Consider the following 26408-nt stretch of genomic DNA (forward strand, 5'->3'; position numbering starts at 1 on the left):
TTGCATTTCTCAAATTTCCCTGCCACCCCCCCCACACACACACACACACACAAAATATATATCTAATTTTTATATATTTTATTGGTTTTTTACAGAGGAAGGGAGAGGGATAGAGAGTTAGAAACATCAATGAGAGAGAAACATTGATCAGCTGCTTCCTACACACCCCCTACTGGGGATGTGCCCACAACCAAGGTACATGCCCTTGACCGGAATCGAACCTGGAACCTTTCAGTACGCAGGCCGACGCTCCATCCACTGAGCCAAACCGGTTAGGGCTATATCTAATTTTTAAATCCATAGGCAGAAAGGCTTGTTACTTAAACATTCACCTTCACAAGTGGTGGATTCATCTATCAGCCAGGACTCTTTTAGTTACAGATGAAACCTAACTCAAACTGGCATGAGGAAAAAAAAAAATAAAGTGAAACAATTAGTTGACAGGGAAATCCAGCGGTAGGTATGATTTTAGCAAGAGCTGGTTCTGAGTGTTCCTGGGAAATATTCAAATGAGAACTCTTAGCTGTGGCCATCAGCCAATCACAAGAGTGCCTGCCAGGGACTTCAGCCCTAGGGTGGGGTTCTCAGGGATCTTGACTCCCTCTCCTTGCTGTCAGCTTTACTCCCAAATAGGCCTTGACCTCAGGTAGCTCACCAGCTCTGCATCCCCGGGGAAATTTTTCCCAGGGTTCCAGCAGCATTCCTGGGCCCCAGTCTACACCAACCCCTGGCCACAGGCTCAAGTGCAGCCAGGGAAACTGGTACAGGAGCAGCCCCCCAACCCCAAACCCTGGGGTCAGGGTGGTAGAGGGCCAGTTGCCCGAAGCAGTCAGGTGATCTGACAGAAGAAAGAGAAACAGATGCTACAGAAGCACGACAATCACATCCAGTCTGGGTCCTGTGCTAGTAAGTGGCACTTTGGGCCCTTTCTAAGGTTTCTGGAAATGTCGAGAGGATCACAGCGCTTTAATGACTTGCTTCAAGTGCCATTAATATCCCTGTCCTTAGGAGATTGCTTTTATTATTGACAGAAATACTTAATGGATGTAAAGTCTACCCTCTCAGTAATATGTAGCCAGAATTAAAAATGTTTTAATATGTATACTGTGGAGCATACTTCCAATGTGGCCAGTGACCTGAGCAAGCTACCCAGTTATCTCAGCATGTTCTTGTTACGGATATTCGATGACTTGGAGGGAGCTATTTCCCAGTTCCCACACTGAGTGTTCTGCAAATATCTGAAAAATTAATCGTGTGATGCTTTCTTTCTCTGTAACTAAAGCTAAGGATTTTCACCTATTGATAAAGGTTCTCAACTATCAGTAGAAGAGAGAGTTCCAAGACATTTTTATAGTGACTACAACACAATTTTATAGTGACTACTGTACCAGCCCATGAGATAGTGCTTCCCTTTCTAAGTAGTATCCCAAAACAGACTCAGGAACTGCTGAATATTCTTGAGTTAAACAGGCAGAGTGTTTGACATCCTGGAGCCTGTGGATTTTTTAAACTTACATTTATTAGCTTTATTATAAAAAATGCAATTGGGAAATGCTTTCTTAATCTCCTATAAGGAAAGGGTGATGATGATATGCATCCATTCTTTATCTTCAATGAGAATGCATCTTGATCTTTAATTCTTAATTAGTTTTTGCCAACTACCTTTTCCCATTACTCTCGTGATTTTAAGAGAAAAACATGAGTATGTTCCATATGCCCATCTGTTTGTGCACATCATCGGTAATCTCAGGTGACTGTTATTTGCTGAGCCAGAGTTTTCCAGCTAGTACCGGATAAAGCGAAAGCTGGATTCGAGAGGGAGAGTTTTATTGCTATCATTTAGTGCATTTCTGCATCTATTCAGGCATGCCTTTGCTCATAAATGCCCCCACCTCACTCCACAAAAGCTGTGAAGTGGAGTTTTGTGGCTATGAGTTCATGCTGGCATAAATATTAAAGTCTGTGTAATAATCATGTGGGCTATTCCTGTGCTTTGTGTAGAGTTGCTTGTGGAGAACACAGCATCTGTTTCCTCATCAGAGGTTCACATTTGCCTTCCCTTGCTCAGGGCTGGATAGTGCTTCGCTCGCAGCTGTTCTTTGGTATTTAAGAGCCCATCCACTCTATCCTTGCTCACCTCACCAGGCGACAGTGCCAGGACTTCCTGCAGGCGGTTGTTTGTTTTAATATTTGCAAGCATTTCTGCAGGCTGCAGTGAGGGAGCAGGACTTTAACACTCAGCCTGGGGCTTGGAGCTCACGGCCCCTGGCACCTCTATTTCCACATAGCAGCAGCAGCATTAGTGAAATGCATTTCTAAGTAGTGTCTCATTTCTGAAATGGGCTTTTTATCTGTTGGAGCTGCATGCAAGCAACAGAAATGAACTTTGGAAAGCATGCAAAAAACGCAAAAGGTGTTAGAAGGCTATGCAGCAGCTCACAGAATCAAAGGACACGGTGACAGGCAGGTGCCACAGCAGGGGGGACCCCAGCGGGGTCAGGGGTCGGGGCAGCAGCATGAAAATGCTGGGCTCCACTGTCCATCCAGGCGCAGAGGCAGAGTTGAGAGTGATTTTGATGGCCTAGCCTAGTTCAGGGCCTTCCCCTTAGTAATGGGGGTGGGGTGTAGCAACCAGGATACTTTTACCAAAATGAAGGGAGAAGAAATGTGATGCTGGGGGCTGTGAGGGAAAGATGTCTTCTGCCCTCCCCTTTCCCAAATGTCATTGCTTTCCCTCCGTGTTTGATGAATGTTCTATCAGATGCTATACAGTCTTTCACCAATATATACAACTTACCTTTAATATTGTCTGCTTGATAAAAATCTTCCATTTTGATGAATTCGGTTTGTTTTCCATAGGCTGGGAAAACCTAGACTTGCTCACTTTTTTAATATACTTTATTTTTTTTAGAATACTTTTAGATTAATAGCAAAATTGAGGAGGAGATATAGAGATTTCCCATATACCTCCTGCTCCCACACATGCGTAGCCTCCACCATTATCAATGTCCCCCACCAGAGTGGTGCATTTGTACCACCGGTGAACCTATATTGATACTTCATTATCACCCAAAGTCCTTAGTTTACATTAGGGTACACTCTTGGTGCTGTCCATTCTATGAGTTTAGACCAGCGGTTGCCAACTTTTTGGACCTCACGGACCACCAGTGGTCCACAGACCACCGGTTGGCAACCGCTGGTTTAGACCAATCTATAAGGACATATATCCACCATACAGAGTATCATGCAGAGTAATTTCACTCCCTAAAGATCCTCTGTGCTATGCCTATTCATCCCTCCCCTAACCCCCACCTTCATCCCTTGACCACCATTGATTTCCACTTTGTTCCCCTGTTGGCCTCTCTAATGATTCTTTACTTGGGTGGGACAATCTTTCAGTCTTGCTCATTCTTTCCAGAATCACAAACTCTTTGGAAATTGCTCAATTTTCAGACTGACATCATTGCCAGCAAAACTTTCTAAGACACCCAAAATAAAGACTTACACTGATGGCTTTCCTATAATCTTCTAACCTATGCTGGCTTCTTTCCCATTTTCTCCTATTATATATACTTTTTCCAACTCCTTACATCATGTTCAGTGAGAGAATTGGTCTGAATTGCCTACTTAACGATTACCAGCTATGAGAGTCCCAAGTCTTATCTTTCTTCTTGTCACCCAAAGCAGTCTCGAGCACCTGAGAAAGGAGCCAGCCTATCTTTCTGAAGGACTGTACCAGCCCATTTGAAAGAAACAGGACATACTATTAAGTGAACACCTACTGGAAGCCAAGGGCTGGGTCTTGGCATATATTTTCTCGTTTAAATCTCCAGGGGACGCTATGTGGGTCTTTAACCTCTCAGTATCTCAGTGCCTCCCTGTCTGTGAGGGTTAATAAAACACCTTCCTTTGGGGCTTTGGTGAGGAGTAAGGGAAGTAGTTTAGGAAAATATAGGTCAATTAACCAGCTCCCCTGCATGCAAAGCCTGTCGTCTCTCTGTAACTTCATCACGGCAACTCTTTAAAACCTCACCCTGCAGGTCCACCAGACACTTTTCTATAAATTTTCATTCATAGAAACCCCATTCAGTCCCTGCTGTTCTCTACTTCCTCCCGTATTGTAGAGACACTCAGGAGAGCCCATTGGAACTAACTCACCACTATCCTTGATGAAGTCACTTCATGCTGGTCCAGGCATTGGCTTCCAGAAGAATTAACCACTATCTCATAGGAATTCTGTTGACACAACTGTCTTAGTTTGAGCGGCCCCAGAAGTAGACACCAGGACAAGGATTTGGGTACAAATGTCTACCTGGGGGGTGATCTCATAAAATACCTGCAAGGGAATGGGAAGTGGGTCAGGGAAGAGAACGCAGCCGGTGCACTCTGCCTGGTCTAGCCAGCCACCACTGTGGGCAAAGCAGCCCAGCCCCACTGGGGGACCCCAGGAGCGCATGGAGGTTTATTCCACCCAGAGCAAGGGAGCTGGGGTACTTGTACACAACTCCCATCAGTCATTGGTGAGAGTTTCTCCTTGGGGAGCTAATTTCCTGGCACATCCAGCCCACTGCACAGGTGGGCAAAGGGCTCTGGCTGCCAGAGCAAGGTCTCAGGCCCAGAAAAGGAGGTGCCAGCACATGAAACTAGCCTGATATGCACTGAGGGCTAAAGGTGCCAGGGCATTGTCAGTGTCTCCTAAAACTAACTTATCTCCTCTGGTTTCTGCCTCTTTTTAAGACAAAATAATAGTAAGAGACAAGTGGTCATGAAATTCCACTGAGAAGACACACTTGACAGTGACATTCTGATTCCCAGATTTGTCAAGCTTTGCTCTCACTGACTTCCACGCCCCACGACAAGAGAGAATTTGGCTGATGAGTGCCAGACGTGGACTCCATGCAATCCCATACCCAGGGCCAGAAAATTCTGAAAGATAAATCCCCCAGGGCCTCGCAGCTGCCTCTTCTATCAAGCAAGGTCCTTGCATAATTTTCTCTCTGGCACAACTCCGCGGCGTGGATCATAACTGTGAGATGATTGGGCTCCAGAGGAGCGGTCCAGGGGTGGAGGCGCAAGCCTTTCTGACGCTGCCAGGCTTCACGTTTGCACCTGTATCGTTGGTAGCACCATGTTTATATAACATCAGGGTTCTGTGCTCTAATTATGGCTGCAGTGGTTGTTAAATACAGCCAGAAGTGCAGGCTCAGTGGTGCGCATTGGGCATGCTCAAACATGGCGAGGTGGCCATGCTCTTCTGAGGCTTGGACAAAGTCACCTGAAGGTCACAGCTACGGCCATCCAAACCAGCTTAATTTGGGATTGTCAGCCCCCTCTGTCCTCCAAAACTCTGTGGATTAGATATTGGAGTTATGAGGTATCGTGTATCCTGTATCCAGAGCACGAAAGAACTCACCCGTTACACAACCAGCCGCAGGAAAGCCTTCTCTTGCTCTTCGTAGCATTTAAATATCGTTTAGAGGGCAGAGAGAATGAGATGAGATGTGCTGCTTTAAAATATTTTTAAATAGATTGATTTGTTCTCAGGAGGCTGCTGTGGGGGCTGAGATCCAAAGTGGCAGTGGCCTTCATTGCAAATTTTCTATAGTGGACACGTTGGGAACTTTCTGTGCTGCCCACCGTTACTGAACGCCTGTCTGAGCAAGTGATTCTTGGTGGCTCTTCTATCATTATGTGTACCATACTGTCTCTCCCCTGAAGTAGCTGTGATCTACTGGGAGCTGTAAGAAATACAACCCACAAACACGTTTTTATAAAAATTACTGATACTGAGAGTCAAGCAAGCAATCCAGGCTGTAAACGTTGTAAAATGTTGAAGAAATCCAGAGACTAAGATGGCCCAGGAGGGCTGGTCGCCAAGGCCAGGATTTGAATGGGACCATTATGGATAAGGAAAAGCTGATGTGAGAGGCAGGCCAGCGTTTTAGGCACATCCAGGGACAGGAGGGGAACCCATTTTGCCAGAGAAGAGGGATTGTGTGAGAGAGTGCAGGCTACCCTCTGGAGCCAAGTTAGGTAAACTGGCCTCAGGGGACGGTTGCTCAGGAAAGAGCACTGAGGTCCTGGAGCCTGTGAGAAAGCAAGGTACTTCCCCAGGGAAGGAAGAGGAGGACGTAGAACAGGGGTGAGTGTGAGTGTGCCACAGTGAGAGCTACAGAGCATCCAATCCCAGGTCCTATCGGCCACTTCCTTAGTGATGCGAACCTGTGCTGGCCACACCATCTCTCTGAGCATACTTACCTCATCCTTGAGCTGAGAATCATAATCCCTGCCTCAAACAAAGATAGTGAAGATGATATGAAACACCATGTGTGCAGTGCCCAACCAGCGGGTGGTCATTATTACTTTTAGGGCGATGGTGTCCTGAAGCTGGCTCAGAGCAGCTGGCAAGAGCCAGTTGTTACCCTTGCTTCCTCAACTCTGCATTCACTGACGTCATGACTAAATTGAAATTGGCCACAGTGGTAGTATTTACATCATGGAAATCGGCAAATGCTATAAATCTGGACTCTTTTTTTTTTCTTCTTCTTCAAAAATGTGGATGTTGAACCTTTACTCATGCACCTCCGGCAATACAAAAGGAAAATAAGAGCCAGATGTGAATGTTATTGAAAGAGGGAAGCCTAAAACTGCAAGCCTGCGCAGATTGGCCCATGTGTCCTATAGCCCTACCCTTGTAAGGTGTTGTGTTTTTATCTTATATTTTGGATTTTGTCTGGCAGAGTCACTGCTTCCTGTTGAGCCTCTTGGCCCTCCTTCCAATGAGACTGGGAGAGGAGGGAAGTGGTGGGGAGTGTGTTTCAATGTCATCTTACTAAAAACATTTACTAATAAAAAGTTTAGTGTTCATATAGCAGCTGAAGATTTCTCCCAGCATTTATTCAACAGCAACAGATTGAATTGTTGGCTTGATTTTACTACGCCGTGGCTCCACTGAGAGAGGCCAACTTCCTAAATCATGCGCCTGACAGGTGCCATATTTCTGAGCCCAGAGCCAAGTTGTGACCTTCTAGTTTCACAGTAACTAGAGCTGAGTGACATGCATAATAAAGGGAATACGTAGAGCGTTTTAAAAATATGGAACAAAAGCGAAATCAGATAGAGGTGTCAGTCTGAAACTGGTTACCAAAACTGAGGTGATCCATCTTTTTGCCTGTCTCATGGTGCTGATGAGAAAAATACAATGACTTTCACCTGGCAAAAGGATTTTGAAATATCTGGGCTTGAGAATCTACCCCACACTAAGGACCATGCTCCACATAGGATTTAATCTTCACAGCCACCTTATGACTAAGGTTTTAGTGTCTCCATTTTACATCGAGGAAAGCAACAGCTGAAAAGGTTAGTACCTCTCTCAGTGACCCCTAGATTTTAAATGGCTGAGCCAGGATTTGAACTCAGGTCTATCTGATTGGCCTCTGTTCTACCCACTGTCCTCAAGATACTTCCCAGTTGTAGGATCTTCCCTAACTCATCAGCTCACATGGTTTCCTCTGCCTGGAATGTTCTCTCCACCATATCTCTATTTGACTGTCTCCATTTTTTTTAAAAGATTTTTTAATTGACTTTAGAGAGGGGAAGGAAGAGGGAGATAGATATTGATGAGAGAGAGTAGCATTGCTCAGATGACTCCTGCATGCCCCCTACTGGGGATGGAGCCCACAACCCAGCATGTGTCCTGACTGGGAATCCAACCAGAGACCTCTCAGTGCATGGGACAGTGCTCAACCACTGAGCCACACTGTCCAGGGCTTGACTGTCTCCTTTTTGCTTAGGCCTCATCTATCAGGCTCTCTGAGACTCTTTCCTCAGTCACCTCTCATCCTACCCTGGGACTCCCCTTCTGAGTGTCCTCATTCACTGAACAAATGTGAATTGGCCCCTAATTCACAGGTATTGGAGATATTTAGTCATCAAAATGTATATGACCTCTAGCATCTAGACCTAATCTAGAGATGAAGAGGTAGCTATATAAGCCACACTTTAAATATAAAAGCTGTGATGAAAGTGACCTTCAAGGTACAAAAAAAGGACAGTATGACGAGGACAGAGAGAGAGGCACATCTGTGTCTGCCTATAAGAGTCAGGGAAGAAGAGATTGCCCAGCTGAGACCAGGGAAAGGATGTTCAGGCCCAGGAGATAAAATAGGCAAAGGCACAGACGTAAGATCTATTCGCTCAACAGCTGGGCGAACTGTGAAGGGTCTTGTGTAGGCTGCTGTGAAATCCAAGCCTTGATCCGTAGGAAGTGGGAACACCTGAAGGACTGACTCAGAAGGATGCTATGATCAGATCTGAATTTTAGAAAAAGTGCATTCAGACACAAGACAGACCTTAAGGGAAGAGAGAAGAGGCTGAGAGGCCACGTAAGAGATGATGCTGGCCAGGAATACAGCAGCAACAAAGAGAATTCAAAAATGTGCAGAGAGCTAAGAAACAGTGGTAGAGTCTAAATGATTTGGTGATTGATTAACTAGGCGTGGAGGGTAAAATGGAGGATTCTTGCCCATTCTTGGCCCTCCTGTTGATCTCCCTTAGATCTAATGCACTAGACTCTACCCTTTGCTTGAGTGCCTCAATCTTACAGCTGCTGCTTGGCAGAAATGGCAGAACCCCAGATTTCAGCAAATCCCAGATATCTGTCCCTGGTCCAGAATCAAAAACCCATGCGAGGTGCTAAAATCACAGAGATTTAGCCTCTACCTCGAGCCTCCCAAATTAAGAATTCCAATGTCAGAGCCTGGAGATCTATACTTTGAACTCTACAGGTACTATAGGGCCCACAGTCTGGGAAACACTAAATCCAGTCCCCACTATGTGGGGAGAAGGGTCAAGAGCCAGAAGGTGTACCTCTGTCTCCACCCACTCCAGGCCAGCACAGTGCCTCCCATAAAACTAGGTCCTGGGCCAACGAACTCATCATCTGACTTGCCCCCACCTTTTCATACAGGGACAGCAGTGTAATGTGTGCTGAGCACAGGCTGCCTGGTGATCTGGTGATACATCTAGACAAAGAAGGTGACCTAGAATGTACTGAAGCAAAGGCAGTAGTTTCCCTGCCCAGCATTGTCAGGAAATTAAATGACTAAAACTATAACAAAGCAATGGGCCAAACAGTCAAGTTTAAGAACAGCTTTAACAACTAATTTCTAATGAGAGTTTCAAACACTGATTTTTTCCAGAGCAGAAAAACAAGTTGTGCTCATTTATAACCCGTCATCCACAATGAGTCGGAGGATATTTCTTTCTGTGTTGTCAGTTATCTTTCTGAGACCGTCAGAATACAAAGTAGGATGGTTGGGCCGTAAATCAGCTCTTTGGGAGCTGATAAATGGTTATTGTACAAACCCTGCATTTGCATTGGACCTGGGGACATAAATCTAGTTCTCATGATCTTACTTTTTAAAAAATTGTCTCTCTGAAGTCAGAGCAAGCAATCTATAAAGGCATTCTTTCCCGGCTGTTTATTTTTTTCACCTTTAATGTCTGCCTTTTCACTTTCTGCATTTACACGGTATTGTAAAATGTCACACATCATGTAGAAAAAAAACTGCCAGGACTTTGATTTGAATCTGCCCACCAGGAATAATTTTATAACTTTTTGCTCACCGATGAATAATGATCACTTTTGTGAAGACTGTCATAATTTACTAGACTTAGAAGGAACCTTAGAGACCATCATTGAACATGCATGCCCTTTGTTTTATAGATAAGGAAACGGAGACCCAAGAGAGGAAGTAGTATCACAGGCCAAGTTTGCAACAGAACCAGGGTTCTGTTTGCATTTGGGAGAAATAAGGACCCTCAATAGCATGAAGAAACAGTTGTAACCCTCATAGATAAGAATAAGTGAAGCATTCATTCATAGACAAGAGATATTGATAAGAAAAGCCAAGCAGAGAGCAAGGTGCTTGTTCACTCATTCATTCATTATTGACTGGACAAGGATAGACCTTGGCCCATTCTGCTGCAACCATTACAACTATGAATGAAGAACCTATAGATGAGGCTCAGAGAGCCCTTTGTTTGGCTCAGCATATGTCAAGCAAGCAAAAATGAAACAGGTATTTTGATGTTGTTTCATTTTTGCCTGCTTGACATATGCTGAGCCAAACAAAGGGCTCTCTGAGTCTCACCTATAGGGATACCTCTGTCATTTTGGGGTCTGTGCAGTCAGTAGTAGGATATTCTGAAGAGCATCATAGGAAGGGTGTTTGGCTTTTGTTTGGTTTGGTTTGGTTTTGCTTTAATAGCTTTGGAAACCATGGCAAACTCAATTCCTTGAAGATATTTTTCTTATATCTAACAGCTTTCTTGAGAAATAATTTACACACCATTCAATCTACTCATTTCAAATATATAATTCAACGATCTTTAGCATATTCACAGAGTTGTAAAACCATCACCACTCTCAATTTTAGAACGATTTTGTCACTCTGAAAAGAAACCCTGTCCCTTAGCCCTCACCTCCATTCAGGAACTGGGAAGAAGGCACCTGTTCTCATCCACTGGTCCCACAAGTGTACCTGAGTGGTATGACTCAACAAGGTTGGGTGACACCAGGCTGTGAGTGGTGTGTGTGGTGTGTGGTGTGGTGTGTGTGTGTGTGTGTGTGTGTGTGTGTGTGTGTGTGTGTTGGAAACACATTTAATTTGAGTTCCTATGAAGTGAAAAATTCTTAGTGAACAGTTCAATAGCTCATGCCAATATGTGCAAGGTAATTATTTTTAATGAGTGAAGTAGCCTTGATAGAAACTATTTTAAGGCTTCTGCTGGAACAGGAATTCAACGTGCTCATCTTAGTAATTTACTCATCAGTCACCAATGTTTACCAAAAGTCAGTGGTTGCCTGGGGAGAAGCGAAAGCAGAGATTAATAAGACATGTCTTCCTCAATGAACACTGTCCAGCTGAGGGAAAACACACAATTATGACATGTCATTTTGATTGCATATACATTTATGTATTAGATTAGGCCACATGAAATTGCTGATATTTGATGGGTTTTAACGAGTAAAATGGCAACTTCATGATTCAACCTAATATTTGTATAGTATTGCATTAGTTTGCTAGGGCTGCCATAACAAAATAGCACTGACAGGGAGCTTCAACAACAGAAATTTATTTCTCACAGTTCTGGAAGCTGGAAGTGTTCTTCCCAATTTGGTTCCTGGTGAGAGCCCTTTTCCTGGCTTAAGGATGGCCACCTTCTTCCTGTGTCCTCACATGGCCTTTCCACAGTGCGTGCACCTGGAGGGGAGAGAGGAAAAAAATAAGAGACAGTTGCTCTCTGGTATCTCTTCTTTTTTTAAAATATGTTTTTATTGATTTTTAGAGAGAGAGGAAGGTAGAGGGATAGAAAGATAGAAACATCAATAAGAGAGAAACATTGATTGGCTGCCTCCTGCAAGACCCCTACTGGGGACCAAGCCCACAACCCGGGCATGTGCCCTGACCAGGAATGGAAGAGGTGACCTCTTGGTACATTGGCTGACACTCAACCACTGAGAAACACCGGCTGGGCTGTGTCTCTTTTTATAAAGACACTAATTTTATCAGAACAGGAACCCATCCTTATGACCTCATTTAACCTTTATTACTTCCTTGGAGGACTCATTTCCAAATATAGCCACACTGGGAATTGGGGCTTCCACATATGAATTGGGGTGGGGGAACACACAAACATTCAATTTATAATAAGGATGTAATAACTATATTACATTACACTACATATAATGTAATACAAATATATTTTTAGTGTACATACACACATATATGCCCAACATATATCTGGTATTTTATACCCTACTAGAGGCCCAGTGCACGAATTTGTGCACGGATGGGGTCCCTCCACGTGGCCTGTGGGGATTGGGCTGAAACTAGCAGTCCAACGCCGCCTGCCACTCCTGCCTGCTGCTCCCACTCATCCTGGCCCTGCTCCGCCTGCCTTGGGCTTGTGCCCAGTCAGTCCTGATCAGGAGAGGGCTAGTACTGCCGTAGCTGTGCTCACCAGCTGTGAGCCCTGCTTCTGGTGCCCGTCCCAAGGGTGATAAGGGGGCAGGATACGATATGCCCTCCGGGTGGGTGGTGGGACTCCCTTGCTGGCCTGGGATCCAGATCCCTCCAGCTGACGTTTGCACCGGTTGTCGTGAGCCACCTGGCGGCTACTTTTATATCGTTTCTTCCTTGTGAAGCATCTAAGGAGGGGAAGTGACCACGGTGTCTGAGGCCGACTTTCAGGAAGCCCGCAGCACTATCAGAATTGTGCTGGCAGCACTGGTCCGTTGGTGCCTGGCCCGTTCTCCAGAGATTGGACCTGCAGGACTACTGAGAGAGTGAGTGGCTGCCTCAGGGCTGGTGGGCCTCCGGGATGGGTATGTCAGTTGAGTGGTGCTCCCGCTGTGAGAGCACACTGACCACCAGGGGGCAGCTGCTGTGTTTAGCACCTGCCCTCTGGTGGTCAGTGCATGTCATAGTGACTGGTCATTCGGTTGTTCCATCGCTTAGGCTTTTATATGTATATATAGATACCACACACATGCACATTTTAGATATATCGATATAGATATAGATATAGATATAGATATAGATATAGATATAGATATAGATATAGATATGTGTGTATATATTGTATATACATATGTTTTGGGGTTATTGTTTTTTTGCTCATTCATTTTCCTATCTGTTGACCCGTCCTTGACTAAGCCTATGATGGACCAGACATGTGACTAGTCACTGCCTATAAGAGCAGAGGAAGACAGGGCACTCACCACCTCCTATGCAAAGTTCAGTATCGGCTGATAAATGCTCTTGGTGAAGGGAAGTCTCAGGAGGGCAGGGAGCTCTCTGCCTTCTTCACTGCAATCTCCCCAGATCCAAGCAGAGCACTGGGCACAGAGCAGGAATTCAAAAACTATGCCTTGAGTGAGTGTATGAAATCAACACCCAGGGCTGAGAATGTGTGGTTCTACGTGCTCTGTGGTGGGAAATAACCTGCCAACTCGCTCCCACAGAGTAACCAGGGAATCACCTGTTTTGAGGATGGCTTCTGTAGACTGAGTCATGTCAAGGACACTGAAGATGTGCTCCCAGGGGTGATCTCTCCATATGAAGCCCGGACTCTCCTGGCTCCTAAGCACTGGCCTCCATAAGGAACAGTGTCTGAGAGCACTCGCTGGTTGGACTCCACCAGAGGGAGAAGGCCCAGCACCTGAGCTGAGCATGGCTACCTGTAAGACCCTCCCTGTGGCAGCTTGCAGGCTGTGATCACTGACCTTCATGGCACAGTGTGAGGCTCAGCCATCCATCTTACTGCAGGCCCTGTGGCAGCTGGCCACCTTTATCGACTTCTCAGAGGCACCAATATGCTTTCGATCTGAGCTGGGCTCATAGACTCAGGTGCTGGAGCAAAGGCCATGGCATGTCAATTAATCACCCAATAAAAATAAACTCGGAGAACAAATGCGGAGGGATTGATTAACTCTCCCATGCTGGTCTTCAGACATCCCACTCTGCTCTCCCAATGGGCATGTTTCTTCAAGACAACACACCCTAGGAAATGACGCACCTGGCTCAGACACACCACGCCATTGGCTTAAGTGGACAAAAGCTGAACTTGACCTATAAGCTGTACCACACTGAGACCTGGTCAAAGAGGTCCCTTACCTGAGCCACATGCTGTGGAGGCCTTGCCCATCACAAATTCTGAAACACCAAAACAATTTCACTTCATATTAGTTTTTGTTTTAGCCTTGTAATAAAGTGTTATTAAAGTTTGGTGATCAACTGACCAAATGGGAATAATGGGCAGGCAATGATCTCTTGAGCTAGAGGACATTGGGCTAAGAGTATGCACATGCATGCAGGGCAAAGAAGAAATCCAAGCCTCTTCCTGGAAATCAGAGAAAGAGAGGCTGCTTTTGTTTAAAGTTGGTCACCCCAAGTCTCCCAAAGTGGGTGTCTAGGGAGCCCAGGCCCCTGGACACTGCTGTCTGGCCCACTTGTGCTCATGTGATGACTTTCTGGGAGACCCTTATCCCTGGAAACCCTGCCTCACAGCCTCTGCCCTGGCCTGGCCCAGCATACAGGCTGGCCAAGGGAGAGAACCCAGTTAGCCTCTGTGGGGATGGGAGGGTGATCCTGGGGAGCAGGCTGCAGTGTCCTGGCTGGCGTGGAGCTGGGGCAAATCTTGACTGAAATTCTTAGCTAATTAGATCAATGCTATGTGGGCCTTCCATACCTGCCCCCGCCCTGGGCCCTGGGGGTGATAAAGATGAGCAGCCACTGAAAACTCTCCCCCTCACGAAGGGGACGTTAACATGAAAATATCCTTAAACAAGCCTGATCAGAAATACACAAGAACCAAAGGGGCTTGTTCCAGAGCAAAGGGGAGGCTGGTGCTGAGGACTTACCTTTGGTTTTAACTATTTACAAACATGTTGAGATTTTCCAGGAAAAAGTGGCAGGTTCTCTAGAGTTGGAATTAGCAGGTTTTTTTTTTCCTCCTGAGAATGTTTTATGGCCCATAGTGAGTCGAGGTCTTCAGCGTCCTAAGTGGAGGCATATGGGCCTGAAGTGATTTCATAGGAACCGTCTCAGCATGAAGGCTCAGAACCCCCAAAGTCCTGCCTCCACGCCTTTGGTCCAGCTCATGAACTCCAAAGCATGAATCTTCAAGGGCAGGGACCACACAGCCCTTCTCTAAAGAAGATAGGGAGAGGAAAGTGGGGACTACAATCTAACTCAAAACCAAGAAAAAGATTTGATTAAGATCTTATTTTGGAAAGAAAAAATGATGAAAATAAGTTTGTTTATAAGTTTGTTTTCACATACACTAATCTTGAGTGAACATAGATGAACCATGATTGTTTGCTTTTGATGGAACTTTTCCAGCCACATCTCATGATATACTCACTACCCTCCACACCCGGCTTGGGCAGCACAGTCATCAAGAGGTGTCCTGCCAGCCATTCCAGGGCTAAGCTGTCATTCAAAGGGCCTCTCCTGACCCTTCACTCCTCAAATCGACTCCTTTCTGAGCCTCCTGTAAACTTACTCTGCTCTCTTTTCTTCCGCCATTGACTGGCTTCTCTCTGCTGCATCCTCATTGTCCGGGTTGACTTAGGTCCCTGCCCTGGTCCAACATCCTGGCACCTTGCATCTTCAGGGAGATTGGCAGGTGTACTCTCTGCTGCATTTGAGTCATATTTGGAGGGTTCTGGTCACTGAGGGGCTGCCTCACTAAGCCTGCCCACCAGGATTGAGCAGGGTGAGATGTTGGAGACAATTATAGACGTGGCCAGGAATTCACTCATGACGTCACTAGGGCACTAGTCAGGCCGTCCTTGCAGATCTTGTTCCTATTTGCATTCTCCGACCCAGGAGCACAGTGAACGAATGGGCGAAAAGCCTCACACCAAGGAAAGCTTACGTCTTCCAACTCGTACCAAGTTCCAAGTCATCCCCCTGTTTGTTTCTGGGTGTGGTTACTAGTGCTTGGGGAAAAACCACCAACATAGATATGCAGATGGGAAACATAACCCTGACCCTGACAGTGCCCGTAAGAGGAGCCAGGCTTGATCACTAATGATGAAATTAATGCTAGTGCGCATGAACAATGGAAACCATCTTGTGGTTGCGTCTTTAAAGCATCTGTTTAATGCTTCCACCAACACTGAAGTGGTAACATGTTTTCATCTGGAATTGACAAGTGTTCTCATGGGTGTGAGAGAGCAGAGAGTTTCTGAAGTCCCAGTCTGTCATTCAAAGAGCCACATTTTAGTCACTTTATCAAGGTCCCATTTTCCCGACTTTTCTGACAGTGTTAAATTTGGGCTTTGCACATTGAATCTGTGTTTCAGTTTTCTCTATATTTCTTTGGGATCAATTTTGCCGGAAGCAACAATGAGAGGACCAGTGAAGACGTTTATAAGCAGCCTGAGGACATGGCTTCCTTTCCTTAGTACCTGCTGCATTTGCACGGGTTTCACAGGCAGGGTGAACGGCTTCCTAAGTCATCTTGGGAAATGATTTAGCAAAACAAGATGAAACCCCAACTAGAATGAACCTGGTCAGGGCCAAGTCCTGCTGCAGGCACACAAAGGTCCTCCGGCAGCCGCAGCCGACATGAGGAGCTCCGCAGTAAATTTTGGCAAAGGATTAATGGCCTCAAAATAGAGAGCAGGCGTGACCTTCGCTGGGAAAATTGAGAAGCCCACTTGCCTTGCCTGGAACGGGGTGGGAGCGTGTTTAGGGATGATGTGTAAGGTCGCCCGGCAAGTAGCTGGTGCCTTGGGAATGGCAGGTCCCTCTGCTTGCCAGGGAGGGCTCAGTCTGTGCAGGGCTCACAGCTGAGGAGCCGGCTGGGCTGGCAGGAAGGGGTTTTTCTGCAGGCACATCCCTGATTCATGATGCTCACTACGTCAGCTGCACCTTCGCTGGGGCCCACCACTTTCTCTCCACTAGCAAAAGCAGAAAGTGACTGAGGGACTATTTTTTAGAGTAAATCATTCTCAGACCTCAGTTATTGTTTATATCTTTATCAAACTGAATCATTTGTTCCAGGGAAAGTCTCTAAGTTTGACTTAAATGTTGTGAATATGAGCCTTCCAATAAAAAAACAGCTTACACCAATATTATTTGAGAATTTCTAATGATAAAGAATTTCTAAATTCATATACATGTGCTATATGATGTTAAACCTTTCTCAAATATGTATGATTTTTTGTAAACAGAAATATGATTTTAAGGAAATGTTAATAGTTTGAGAGGGGGTTAGGAAATGTTACCATTCTGTAGATTCCAAATGTTTGTTCCTGAATTATCCCCCTAAGGCAAGTGTGGGGAACCTTTTTCCTGCAAGGGCCATTTAGATATTTAAAACATCATTCACATGACATACAAAATTATCAACTTAAAAATTAGCCTGCTATATTTGCTCAAACACATTAACTCAACCCTACTGCCTTGGCGGGGCCAGACCAAATGATTTTGCGGGCTTTATGGCCCGAGGGCGGGACGTTCCCCACCCCTGTCCTAAGAAAAACTCAGCCACAGGATCTAGCCCCAGGGTTTCAGCTCCAAGCTTCATCATTATGGGTAGAATGAGGACCTCAAGCTCTGGGGAATCAGAACCCCCTGGAGAACCTGGTAAAAATGAAAAGGCCCGATCATACTCAACAAGCCTGGTGAATGCCAGCATTGGAGAAGCAATAGTATAGAAAAATTACAACCCTCATGGACTCCTTCCAAGGCCAACAAAAAATACAGGCTATGTTTAGGAGACAGAGATCTGCAGTGAAACCACAGTTCTATTTAAAAGCTATATGATGATCACCCTAACCGGTTTGACTCAGTGGATAGAGCGTCGGCCTTCGGACTGAAGGGTCCCAGGTTCGATTCTGGTCAAGGGCATGTATCTTGATTGTGGGCACATCCCCAGTGGAGGGTGTGCAGGAGGCAGCTGATCGGTGTTTCTCTCTCATAGATGTTTCTAACTCTCTATCCCTCTCCCTTCCTCTCTGAAAAAAATCAATTAAAAAATATATTTTAAAAAAAAAGCTATATGATGTGGGTAAGCTACTGGTTCACTCTGAACCTTTGTCTCCTCATCTGTAAAATGGGGGTGATAAGATCTACCTCCCTGGTTGATGGGTTAATGACACCCAATAATGTACATACATTGTGTGGCACCTCCTTGGCAATCAATGAATGTGTGCTTCCAGTTCTAAATACATCAACAGAAAGTAAATACTAAAAATATTAAAAACTTTCCCTGCACAAGATGTGTTATGTGAGGAAAACTGCCTTCACAATTATAATCATAAGTGTAATTAAATAACCATTTGGGCAGTTACTAATTACTAATCCTCTCTCCCTGCTACAGTATAAGTTACAACAAAGCAGGGAATCCAGTGTTGCATACCCAGCACTCAGTGCCTGTCACTGAGACACTCAGTAAACATTTATACAAAATGAGTGAGTGAACAGTATGCTCACATTAAGAACATGCCTGTGTGCACATATATATCTACACATAAGCTATAAGGCTATAGATTAAAACTCTAATAGTGCTTTTTTTCTCTATTCCCTTAATTTTCTACAGTGAACACAGGACACCTAATCAGTGTGTCCTTAAGTAAACGTGAGAGGGTTGAAGCCAGCTACCACCTTGCCTAACAGAACATGTTCCTTCGTGATTTCCAGCTTCCTCGAGGGTTTTGACATGTGTTCCCTAGAATTAAAATGGTTTTAGGAGAAACAAGAACTGAATGATTTCCAAAAATAAGTCGAATTTCTTTTGACCCACCATGGACCATGGACCCTGTACTCAGAAAAGAGTTAACACAGCAGGCCAGAGACTGAGGTCCCAGAAAGCCCTTCTTGCAAGGTTGGCCCTTGGCTGGCATCTGGGAACTTGGATCTCAGGGGGGTCCTACCACTCTACCTGATAAGAGTGGCTCCCTGTGCCTAAGGTGTTTAACAAACAAATATGGTTTATGCTGAACACCTGCTTTCCTTCCGGAAGTCAGGAATTTTGCCACGTGCTAGGCAGAGGGTGGCTACATGGCCAGCCTCCAACAAAAACCTGGGCACTGAGTCATTTTTCAATAAGTTTCACTGGTGGGCAGCACTTTCCATGTGTCATCATAACTCATTTCTGGGGGAGTTCAGCACATCCTGGGGGACTCCACTGGGAGGGGACTCTGGAACCTGGTGCCTGGTTCCCCCAGACTTCACCCAACGCTGTTCCCTGTGCTGATTTTGCTCTGTGTCCTCTATGGTAATAATTCCCAGGCATGGGAATAGACATCCTGAGTCCTGTAGGTCCTCCTAGCAAGTCCCTGACCCCAGGGTGGTCTTTGGGACCCCTGGCACATGGGCTCACCTGACTAAGCCCTTGTTGACAGCATGTAAGAAGCCTGAGCCATGGAAGGGAGGTCTGCAGCAGCGTCTGGGTGGGAGTCTGGCTGTGACAAAAGAGAAAGACGGTGCAGTGGCCCTTTTGACAGAGAGGGCCATCCAGGGGGGAAGGGATGGATGGGCACCTCAGGACAAAATTCTTTAGAATTCTGGGTCTTCCAGGATATGGGTCATTCAAAGCCTGTTGAAGAAGGCTTGTACTTTCAGTCACTCACCCATCCATTCATTCGACAAGTGAGCCCCTACCTAGTCAGTGTGGTCCAGGCCCTGTCCAGGCACCAGCATGGAGGGCTGATGAAGAGATGAGGTGACTGTCCCAGGGAGCTCACATTCTAAGTCAGAAAGCAGCCAGGGTTGGAGGCAGACTTCAGATAGGCCCATCCACAATGTCTCTGCCGGGGACATAGAGCCCAGTGTTGGGGCTGAGATCTCGATGGTGATAAGGCACATGAGGAAATATAAGGAGACAAGTGGGAAATCTGTGAGCTAAGTGAGAAAGACTTGAGACTAGAACAAATTTGCTATTTTGAAGGAACAAAAGGAAGGCCCATGTGTCTAGAGCTTAGGGAAGGTGAGGAAAGAGGCAGGAAATGAGGGTGGATAGTTAGGCAAGGCCTTGGAGACCATGGCCAGGAGCTTGGATTTATTCTATACCCAAAGAGGATTCTATGCAGGGACTCACACAATATGACATCAAATTGAAAATGATGAGGCTGGTTGCTCTTTGGAGAATGGAGGGTGATCAGTAGAACAGAAGCAAAGAGTCGGGTGCCGTGCAGAGGTCCAAACAAAAGATGATCCCTAGTGGTCTCGCCTCCTACTTCCTACAAAGGACCAGAGATAATGGCTTACACCAGCCCTACTGGACCCATTGCAGGGGTGGGAGGTATCTCCTTAGACATAGTGTGCTTTGCTTATTTTCATGATCGGAGTCAGAGTGTCTGGGGGGAACCAACCCAGCCTTGGTACATGTGCCTTCAGAGATGGCAGCTGCCATGAGAATGTTGGTCGGAATTGTGATCTAGTAGAGCCTCGTGCCGAGGACCACCAGGGGCTCTGAAATGCCGGGGTGGGGGTGTCCAGGGAAGGGTCTAGAGGCGTCAGCAGCTCCTACCCGGTCTTCAGCTGTTACTGAGCCACAGAAGGTCATAGCCCCACACTAGGCGAGGCCAGCTCTATCCTCATCTTCCCCGCCCTAGGAGGTCCTCCTCAGGCCACTCTCTGGACAGCTCTTCTTGTCCACGTCCACTGGTTGTGGCATCTCCGCATCCCTGGGAAGTCCTTCCTGTGACTAAGGCTGCTTTCTTTCGCGCTGGCTCCCCAGGAGAAGGGAAGAACGCAGTGTCTGGCATCCCCATGGGCCCTGTGATGGGCTGTGGCATCTACTGGAACTGGGATTCGGGAATTCACTGGCCCTCGAGTCTCTGCTGTGTTTCTGTCAGAAGATTTGGAATGTGCCCTTTCCTTTATACTCAGAGCCACCACATGCACTATTTGAAACCAGTGTATGTCCTTCCCCTGAGAACTCTATAACTTCCTAGTTCTGTTTTTAAATAAAGTGGTTGATGTGAGTCAGTCATGCAGGTATTCCATCTAACACAGGGGCCGCTGGGCTGGAACTAATGGGGAGCTGAGAGGCGCCTGCTGTTTCCTCTCTCCCAGGTTTTGCAGGGCCGTTTGCTTCCTGAGCAGGACGAGGAAGTCCCTCTGCACTTCCCTTTCCTTCGTTTGCATTGTCCAGGCTCTCATAGTCTTTCCCATCCTCACTGACGCCTCGTTGAGGATGAGCTGCAGTGAGGCTCCTATGTTGGTCCCAAAAAAACCAACCCTCCCTATAATATCAGCCAGGATATTTCTGATGGTCCCCAATTAGTGTTTGCTGTAGACCAGTTTCCATTACTGTGGCATGTCTGCAAAGCCCTGGGATCCTGGAGGCTTCCTCTGATACACCCCCTGCCCTGCACCCCCCAACCCAAATCCGCTCCCCAGGTAATCCATGCTACCAGTTTGTGAACAAACACCAAGACCTCTCTGTGCATTTACATATAGTCTAACATGCCCCAGGGTCAAAAGGCACCACAAAGATATCCACCTGTTTTCCCCCCCAAACGGACAATGAGTCAACACAGTTTTTTGAAAGGTCTAGCTTTCCCAAACAATTGAGCATGCTACTTATATCAAACAATAACTTTCCAAACCTTTTATAATCCTATCTAATAAAAGAGTATATGCAGATTGATCATCACTGCAACACACAATATAGCTGCCCCCATGTGGTCAAAGATCCTGCCACCATGTGGACACAAGATGGCCACCACAAGATGGCCAGCAGGAGAGGGCAGTTGGAAGGCACACGGCCTGCAAGGGAGGGCAGTTGAGAAGGACCAGGCCTGCAAGGGAGGGCAGTTGGAGGTGATCAACCCTGCAGAAGAGGGCAGTTAGGGGTGACCAGGCCAGCAGAGGAGGGAAGTTGGGGGCAAACAGGCTGGCAGCGGAGTGGTTAGGGGGTGATCAGGCTGGCAGGCAGAAGCGGTTAGGGGCAATCAGGAAGGCAGGCAGGCAAGCAGTTGGGAGCCAGCAGTCCTGGATTGTGAGAGGGATGTCCGACTGCCCATTTAGGCCCGATCCCGGATCGGGCCTAAATGGGCAGTCGGACATCCCTCCAGGGGTCCCAGATTGGAGAGGGTACAGGCTGGGCTGAGGGACAACCCCCCTCCATGCACGAATTTTGTGCACCGGGCCTCTAGTTATCTATAAAATCTATCTGGATGGGTAGATAAATAGATCGATAGATCTCTGGCTAATATATATTAGGTATATATTAGATATCCATATCTATCTGTAACTGGCCCATTTCCAGGGCTCTATTATATGGCATTGATCCATTTGGCTATTCCTGTACTAATTGCACTGTATTCCTTTGTAACATTCTTAATCTAAAATAAAAGGAAGGCTGTACGAGCCCATATGGTTTGTGTCTCAATGATGAGCAAACATGGATCCCCACAGCGCAGAGCGTGAGCCCAAGAAGCTTGCAGAAGGGCCGTGTCAAACCTTTGAGTCTCCTCCTCCTCCCACCAGGACCAGGGCCCGTGAGGGCTGAGCTGCAGCCGCTGCTCTGCAAGTTCTTCCCAGTCCACACCTGCCTGGCCTCCCTCCTGAGAGCTCCCTTCCCGCTCTGCTGGGGCCTGCTGACAGTAACCCCGCTTCCCGGGAGGGTGCAGGGCCCAAGCATGTGGTTGGGTGCCCCGTCCCCACACCCCACACTGCCTGATCCCGCTAATGAGCCTGCCTGGCATCTCCTGGCTGACACTTGGGAGCTGCTGAGCTTTGGCGAGCACTCAAGCAGCTCCTGCGTAGCTATATTACAGACAGAAAGGAGTCCTGTTTTAATTTGGCTTTTCTTCCCCAATAACAAGCAAAGTTCACATTACAGATAAATTGCCCGGAAATTCCAATTTAATAAGGCATATGCATTTTTCAAGCCCAGAAGCACAGAAAACAACTCACACGCTGGTATTTTTACACCGAAAGGTTTATTAAAAAGACAGCTTTGAAAATGTCAGAAGTTTACGCAGAGAGCTAGGCCAGTTGGTCAAAAGGGCAGATCTGACAGCAGGGCCCACGGGCCGGGCAGCGGAGGAGCAGGTTGGCTGGAGGCCATGAGCTGCTGCTCTCCCTTTTGGGGAGAAAGCTCCAAGGCTGGGGAGGGTGACCCCCACATTCAGGGTCATCCACCCAGCTCTTCATTTGGATGGACTGCGTGGACACAGCGTCACCTGCACTGGACACTTGGGGGTGCTCCGCCAACTCCACAGCCCTGTCCTCTCCGTGGCTGGGATTCTGGTAGGAGCAGCACGCTGGCATCAAGATCCAGGACACAGCGTGCCTCCCAAGGCCTCCGATGGGAAGAGGCACCAAATGAAATAACAGAGGGAAACAAAATTGAAGGGCCCTGTGGAAACACAAATAACACAGCAATGGATGCCTGATTGTTTGTTAAGGAAGAAAACAGTGAGATGCTGGCCTGTGAACCACCACCCCACCACCACCACCCCTGCCACCCCCAGCATTGCTTTCATGGGGAATGTGATGTGCACAGGCCTGACCCACTGTGCACTGCGGTTAGGGGACAGCTCCCAAGGTCACGCCCCAGCCTTGAACTGCATATAACAATGTCTTACACAGGAGAGGAAGCAAACCTGTTCACTGGACTGCAAAACCGCAGCATCACAAGACCAAAACATGACAGAGGGAGAGACAAAGAGCATTGTTTCATTGCCAACATGAAAAGCTCTATTATTTCTGTTTCCATTTATATTCTAAACTCTGAGCTGAGAAATCAGAGAATAAATGGTGGTCTGTTTAAATTTTTCATTATTTCAAATATGTTCAACCTCCACAAACCACTCCTAGATCAAGGGTGAACTTGCTACCTACAAAATGGGAAACAAATGTTACCTTTCTTGGCATTTTCTGTTTCTGTGATTGTTGCAACTGAAAGAGAAAGGATGTCCCGCACTAACATTTACTAGGCAGCCACCCTGTGCCAGGCATTCATCTTGGCCCTGGGGATGCAGAATAGCCAATACCTGGCCCTGGGCATAAGTAACACACTGTTTCCTGGTTAAGATCTACACATGCCTGGAATCTGGCACACCTGTCCTGAATTCCAGCTTTGCCACTTCTTAGCTGCGCTGCTTTTGGCAAGTTGCTAAGCCTCTCTGAATCTTGGTTATCTTATCTTTAAAACAGGGATGATACCAACTTTATTTGGTGATTGTGAACCACAAAAATAAATGTGATGCTAAATTATTTAGCACAAAACCAGGCACAATAGGCAGGCAGTAGTTCAGCCAAGTCTACCTCTTCCTGACATCAAGAAGCTCAGAGAATGACCTAGTTGGTTTGGCTCAGTGGATAGAATGTCAGCCTGCAGACCAAAGGGTGCCGGGTTCGATTCCGGTCAAGGGCACGTACCTCAGTTGCAGGCTCCTCCCCGGTCCAGCCCCCGGTCAGGGCACATGCAAGAGGCAACCAATGGATGTATTTCTCTCACATCGATGTTTCTCTCTGTCTTTCCCTCGCTCTTCCACTTTCTCTAAAAATCAATGGAAAAATATCCTTGGGTGAGGAGTAAAATAAAATTAGAGGGAAGGCAGCAAATGCACAAGGGCCCATATTACACTCTAACAGGCATTTTAATCTATGCACATACCCAGCAAGGACCTAGGAGAGAGAATGACTAATTCTAACTGGGGATCTCATACACTTGACCAGGAGGAGACATTTCAGCTGGGTCCTAGAAGGTAGGGGTTTGCAGGTAGACGTATAAAATCGCTGTCAAAATGAAAGACAGGCCCGGCCATGTGGCTCAGTGGTTGAGCATCGACCTATGAACCAGGAGGTCACAGTTTGATTCCTTGTCAGGGCACATGCCCAGGTTGTGGGCTTGATCCCCAGTTAGGGGGAGTGCAGGAGGCAGCCCATCAATTATTGTCTCATCACTGATGTTTCCATCTCTCTCTCCCTCTCCCTTCCTCTCTGAAATCAATAAAAATGTATGTTTATTTTTAAAAACTGGACTTGGACTCAGGAGAGGAGCTGTGAACTGTGCCTCTCTGGGAGATGGGCAGAGAAGAGTCCCCTCCTCACAGGCTTGTCATGATGCTTAGCGTGGAGCAGGCCCTAAGCTGAGCCATTACTTTCTGAATGAACCTTGTACCTGTAATGATATTTTTGGATTTGTGTTAAGATTAGGATTATCGGGCACTCAGCACAGGAGCGTGTACCAGCACTCTGAAAACGCCTTGAATCTGTCTGGAATGTAATCCGGTGCTTGTTTGGGACTTTTTCAGGTATTCTGTCTACAAGGATCCAGCAGGCTGGCTGAACATTAACCCCATCAACGGGACTGTGGACACCACCGCCGTGCTGGACCGCGAGTCCCCGTTCGTCCACAACAGCGTCTACACTGCCCTCTTCCTGGCCATCGACAGTGGTGAGCAAGTTTTTAAATGCCATCAAGCACATACTTTTCCGTTGTAAATATCTTTTTCATTTACTCTGATATGCCTGGAAGTGTTTTGGGGAAGAATATAAGTATGTGGCGGCGCGGAAAGCTAATGTTGAAGCACACAGCGAGCCAAGTCCCGGAGTTCTCAGGTCTTTGTCGCGTTCGAGGTCGGAGCAGAGAGCTCACTGGGCTCCAACTCAGGCCGGCCCTGAGGTGAGGGAGCCGCGATGATGTCTTTCGTCTTGGGGTCTTTTACTTACTGCAGGTGAAAGTCCCAGATGACACCCAACCCTGGTGATTGAATGGTGCCCGGAGTACACATCCAGTCGTGGCATGCTGCCCTGGAAAGCACCCGGTGCCCTCCGCTAGCTTCAGACTCACAAAACAATTGCCGTTCATTCAAAAGCTAGCAGTCAGCATCCACGTGCTGGACCCCACTCTAGATGCTGGGGGTGCTGCAGTGAACAGACAAAAATGACTATCCCCATGCAGCTGGCACGATTTTGGAGAAAGGAAGAAAATGGAGTAAAATACATAATACACTTTCTTTTTTTTAATGGAAAGCGTACTACTTATGTGTGAAACAGGGAAATCAGGAAACGAGATCACAGATGCCAGGGTGCGATCGTTTTAACTCGGCAGCCCCAGAGAGCCTTGTGAGTGAGTGACAACATGAATGAAGCAAACACTGGGGCAGAGAGAGTGGGTGATCCCTGAAGGGAGGGGGGCAGCCCCCATACCTCCTCGGCTTCCACTTGGTGCGAAATGGGCCAAGTGCTGAGTAGCGTTCAAACACCGTGACCATTCCGTTGCTGTGTTGAGACCAGCTGTGGGGGACACGGGCAGGAGTGGGGAGACCTCATAGGAAACTGATGGTAATTTAGGCAAGATGGTGGCTTGGACCGGTAAGAGGGGAGGGCATGAAAAGGGGATCAGATCATGGGGATGTTCTGTATATTTCAGACACAAAACTAGCGGGATTTGCCATTGGCTGAGACGGGGGATCAGAGTTGTTTTGGGGATATGTTAAGCCGAGCTGTCTATTGTGTCAAACACACATGAAGGTCTGCTCTCCCTATTATTCCTAAAAGCCAGGTGTCCGGAGCTGAAAATTCAGTGTGAGACCTACAGGTCAAAAGGATTACGTGTAAGGCTCTCTATGTGTAGCCTTCATTACACTCAGCAATGGTGAACTGAGAGTTCTCAGAGCCCCTCCTACAGGCTGGGCACTCACACACACACCAAGGCGGAGAGAGGCGGCGGGGTGACACGCAACAGGCAGAGGCGGCTTCAAGATGAAGTCGGCCTGGAGCCTGGGCTTGGGTCAGTGGCAGGTCGGGAAGTGGAGCCGCCTGGGCGCGCGGAGCAGAGGAAGCAAAACCAGAAGGGCGCCGGCCTGGGAGGCAAGAGGCAGGAAGGGAAGCGTTGTAGCCGCTGCGAGTGAATATGTAGAC

At 47.0% G+C, this 26408-nt stretch overlaps 1 protein-coding gene across 2 annotated transcripts in view; it reads left to right on the plus strand.

Moving 5' to 3' along the window:
* CDH13 (cadherin 13) overlaps positions 1–26408 on the plus strand; it is a gene marked incomplete at its 3' end in the record, with an annotated part of 1039464 nt that overhangs the window by 985616 nt on the left and 27440 nt on the right. For both annotated transcript variants that reach the window (XM_079760072.1, XM_079760071.1), the window contains exon 11: positions 24797–24939. In XM_079760072.1, coding sequence (XP_079616198.1) covers positions 24797–24939 — 143 coding nt within the window. The remainder of the gene's footprint in view (positions 1–24796; positions 24940–26408) is intronic.

This window comes from Cnephaeus nilssonii (assembly GCF_951640355.1).
Source record: "Cnephaeus nilssonii genome assembly, chromosome: 20".
Taxonomy (NCBI): Eukaryota; Metazoa; Chordata; class Mammalia; order Chiroptera; family Vespertilionidae; genus Cnephaeus; species Cnephaeus nilssonii.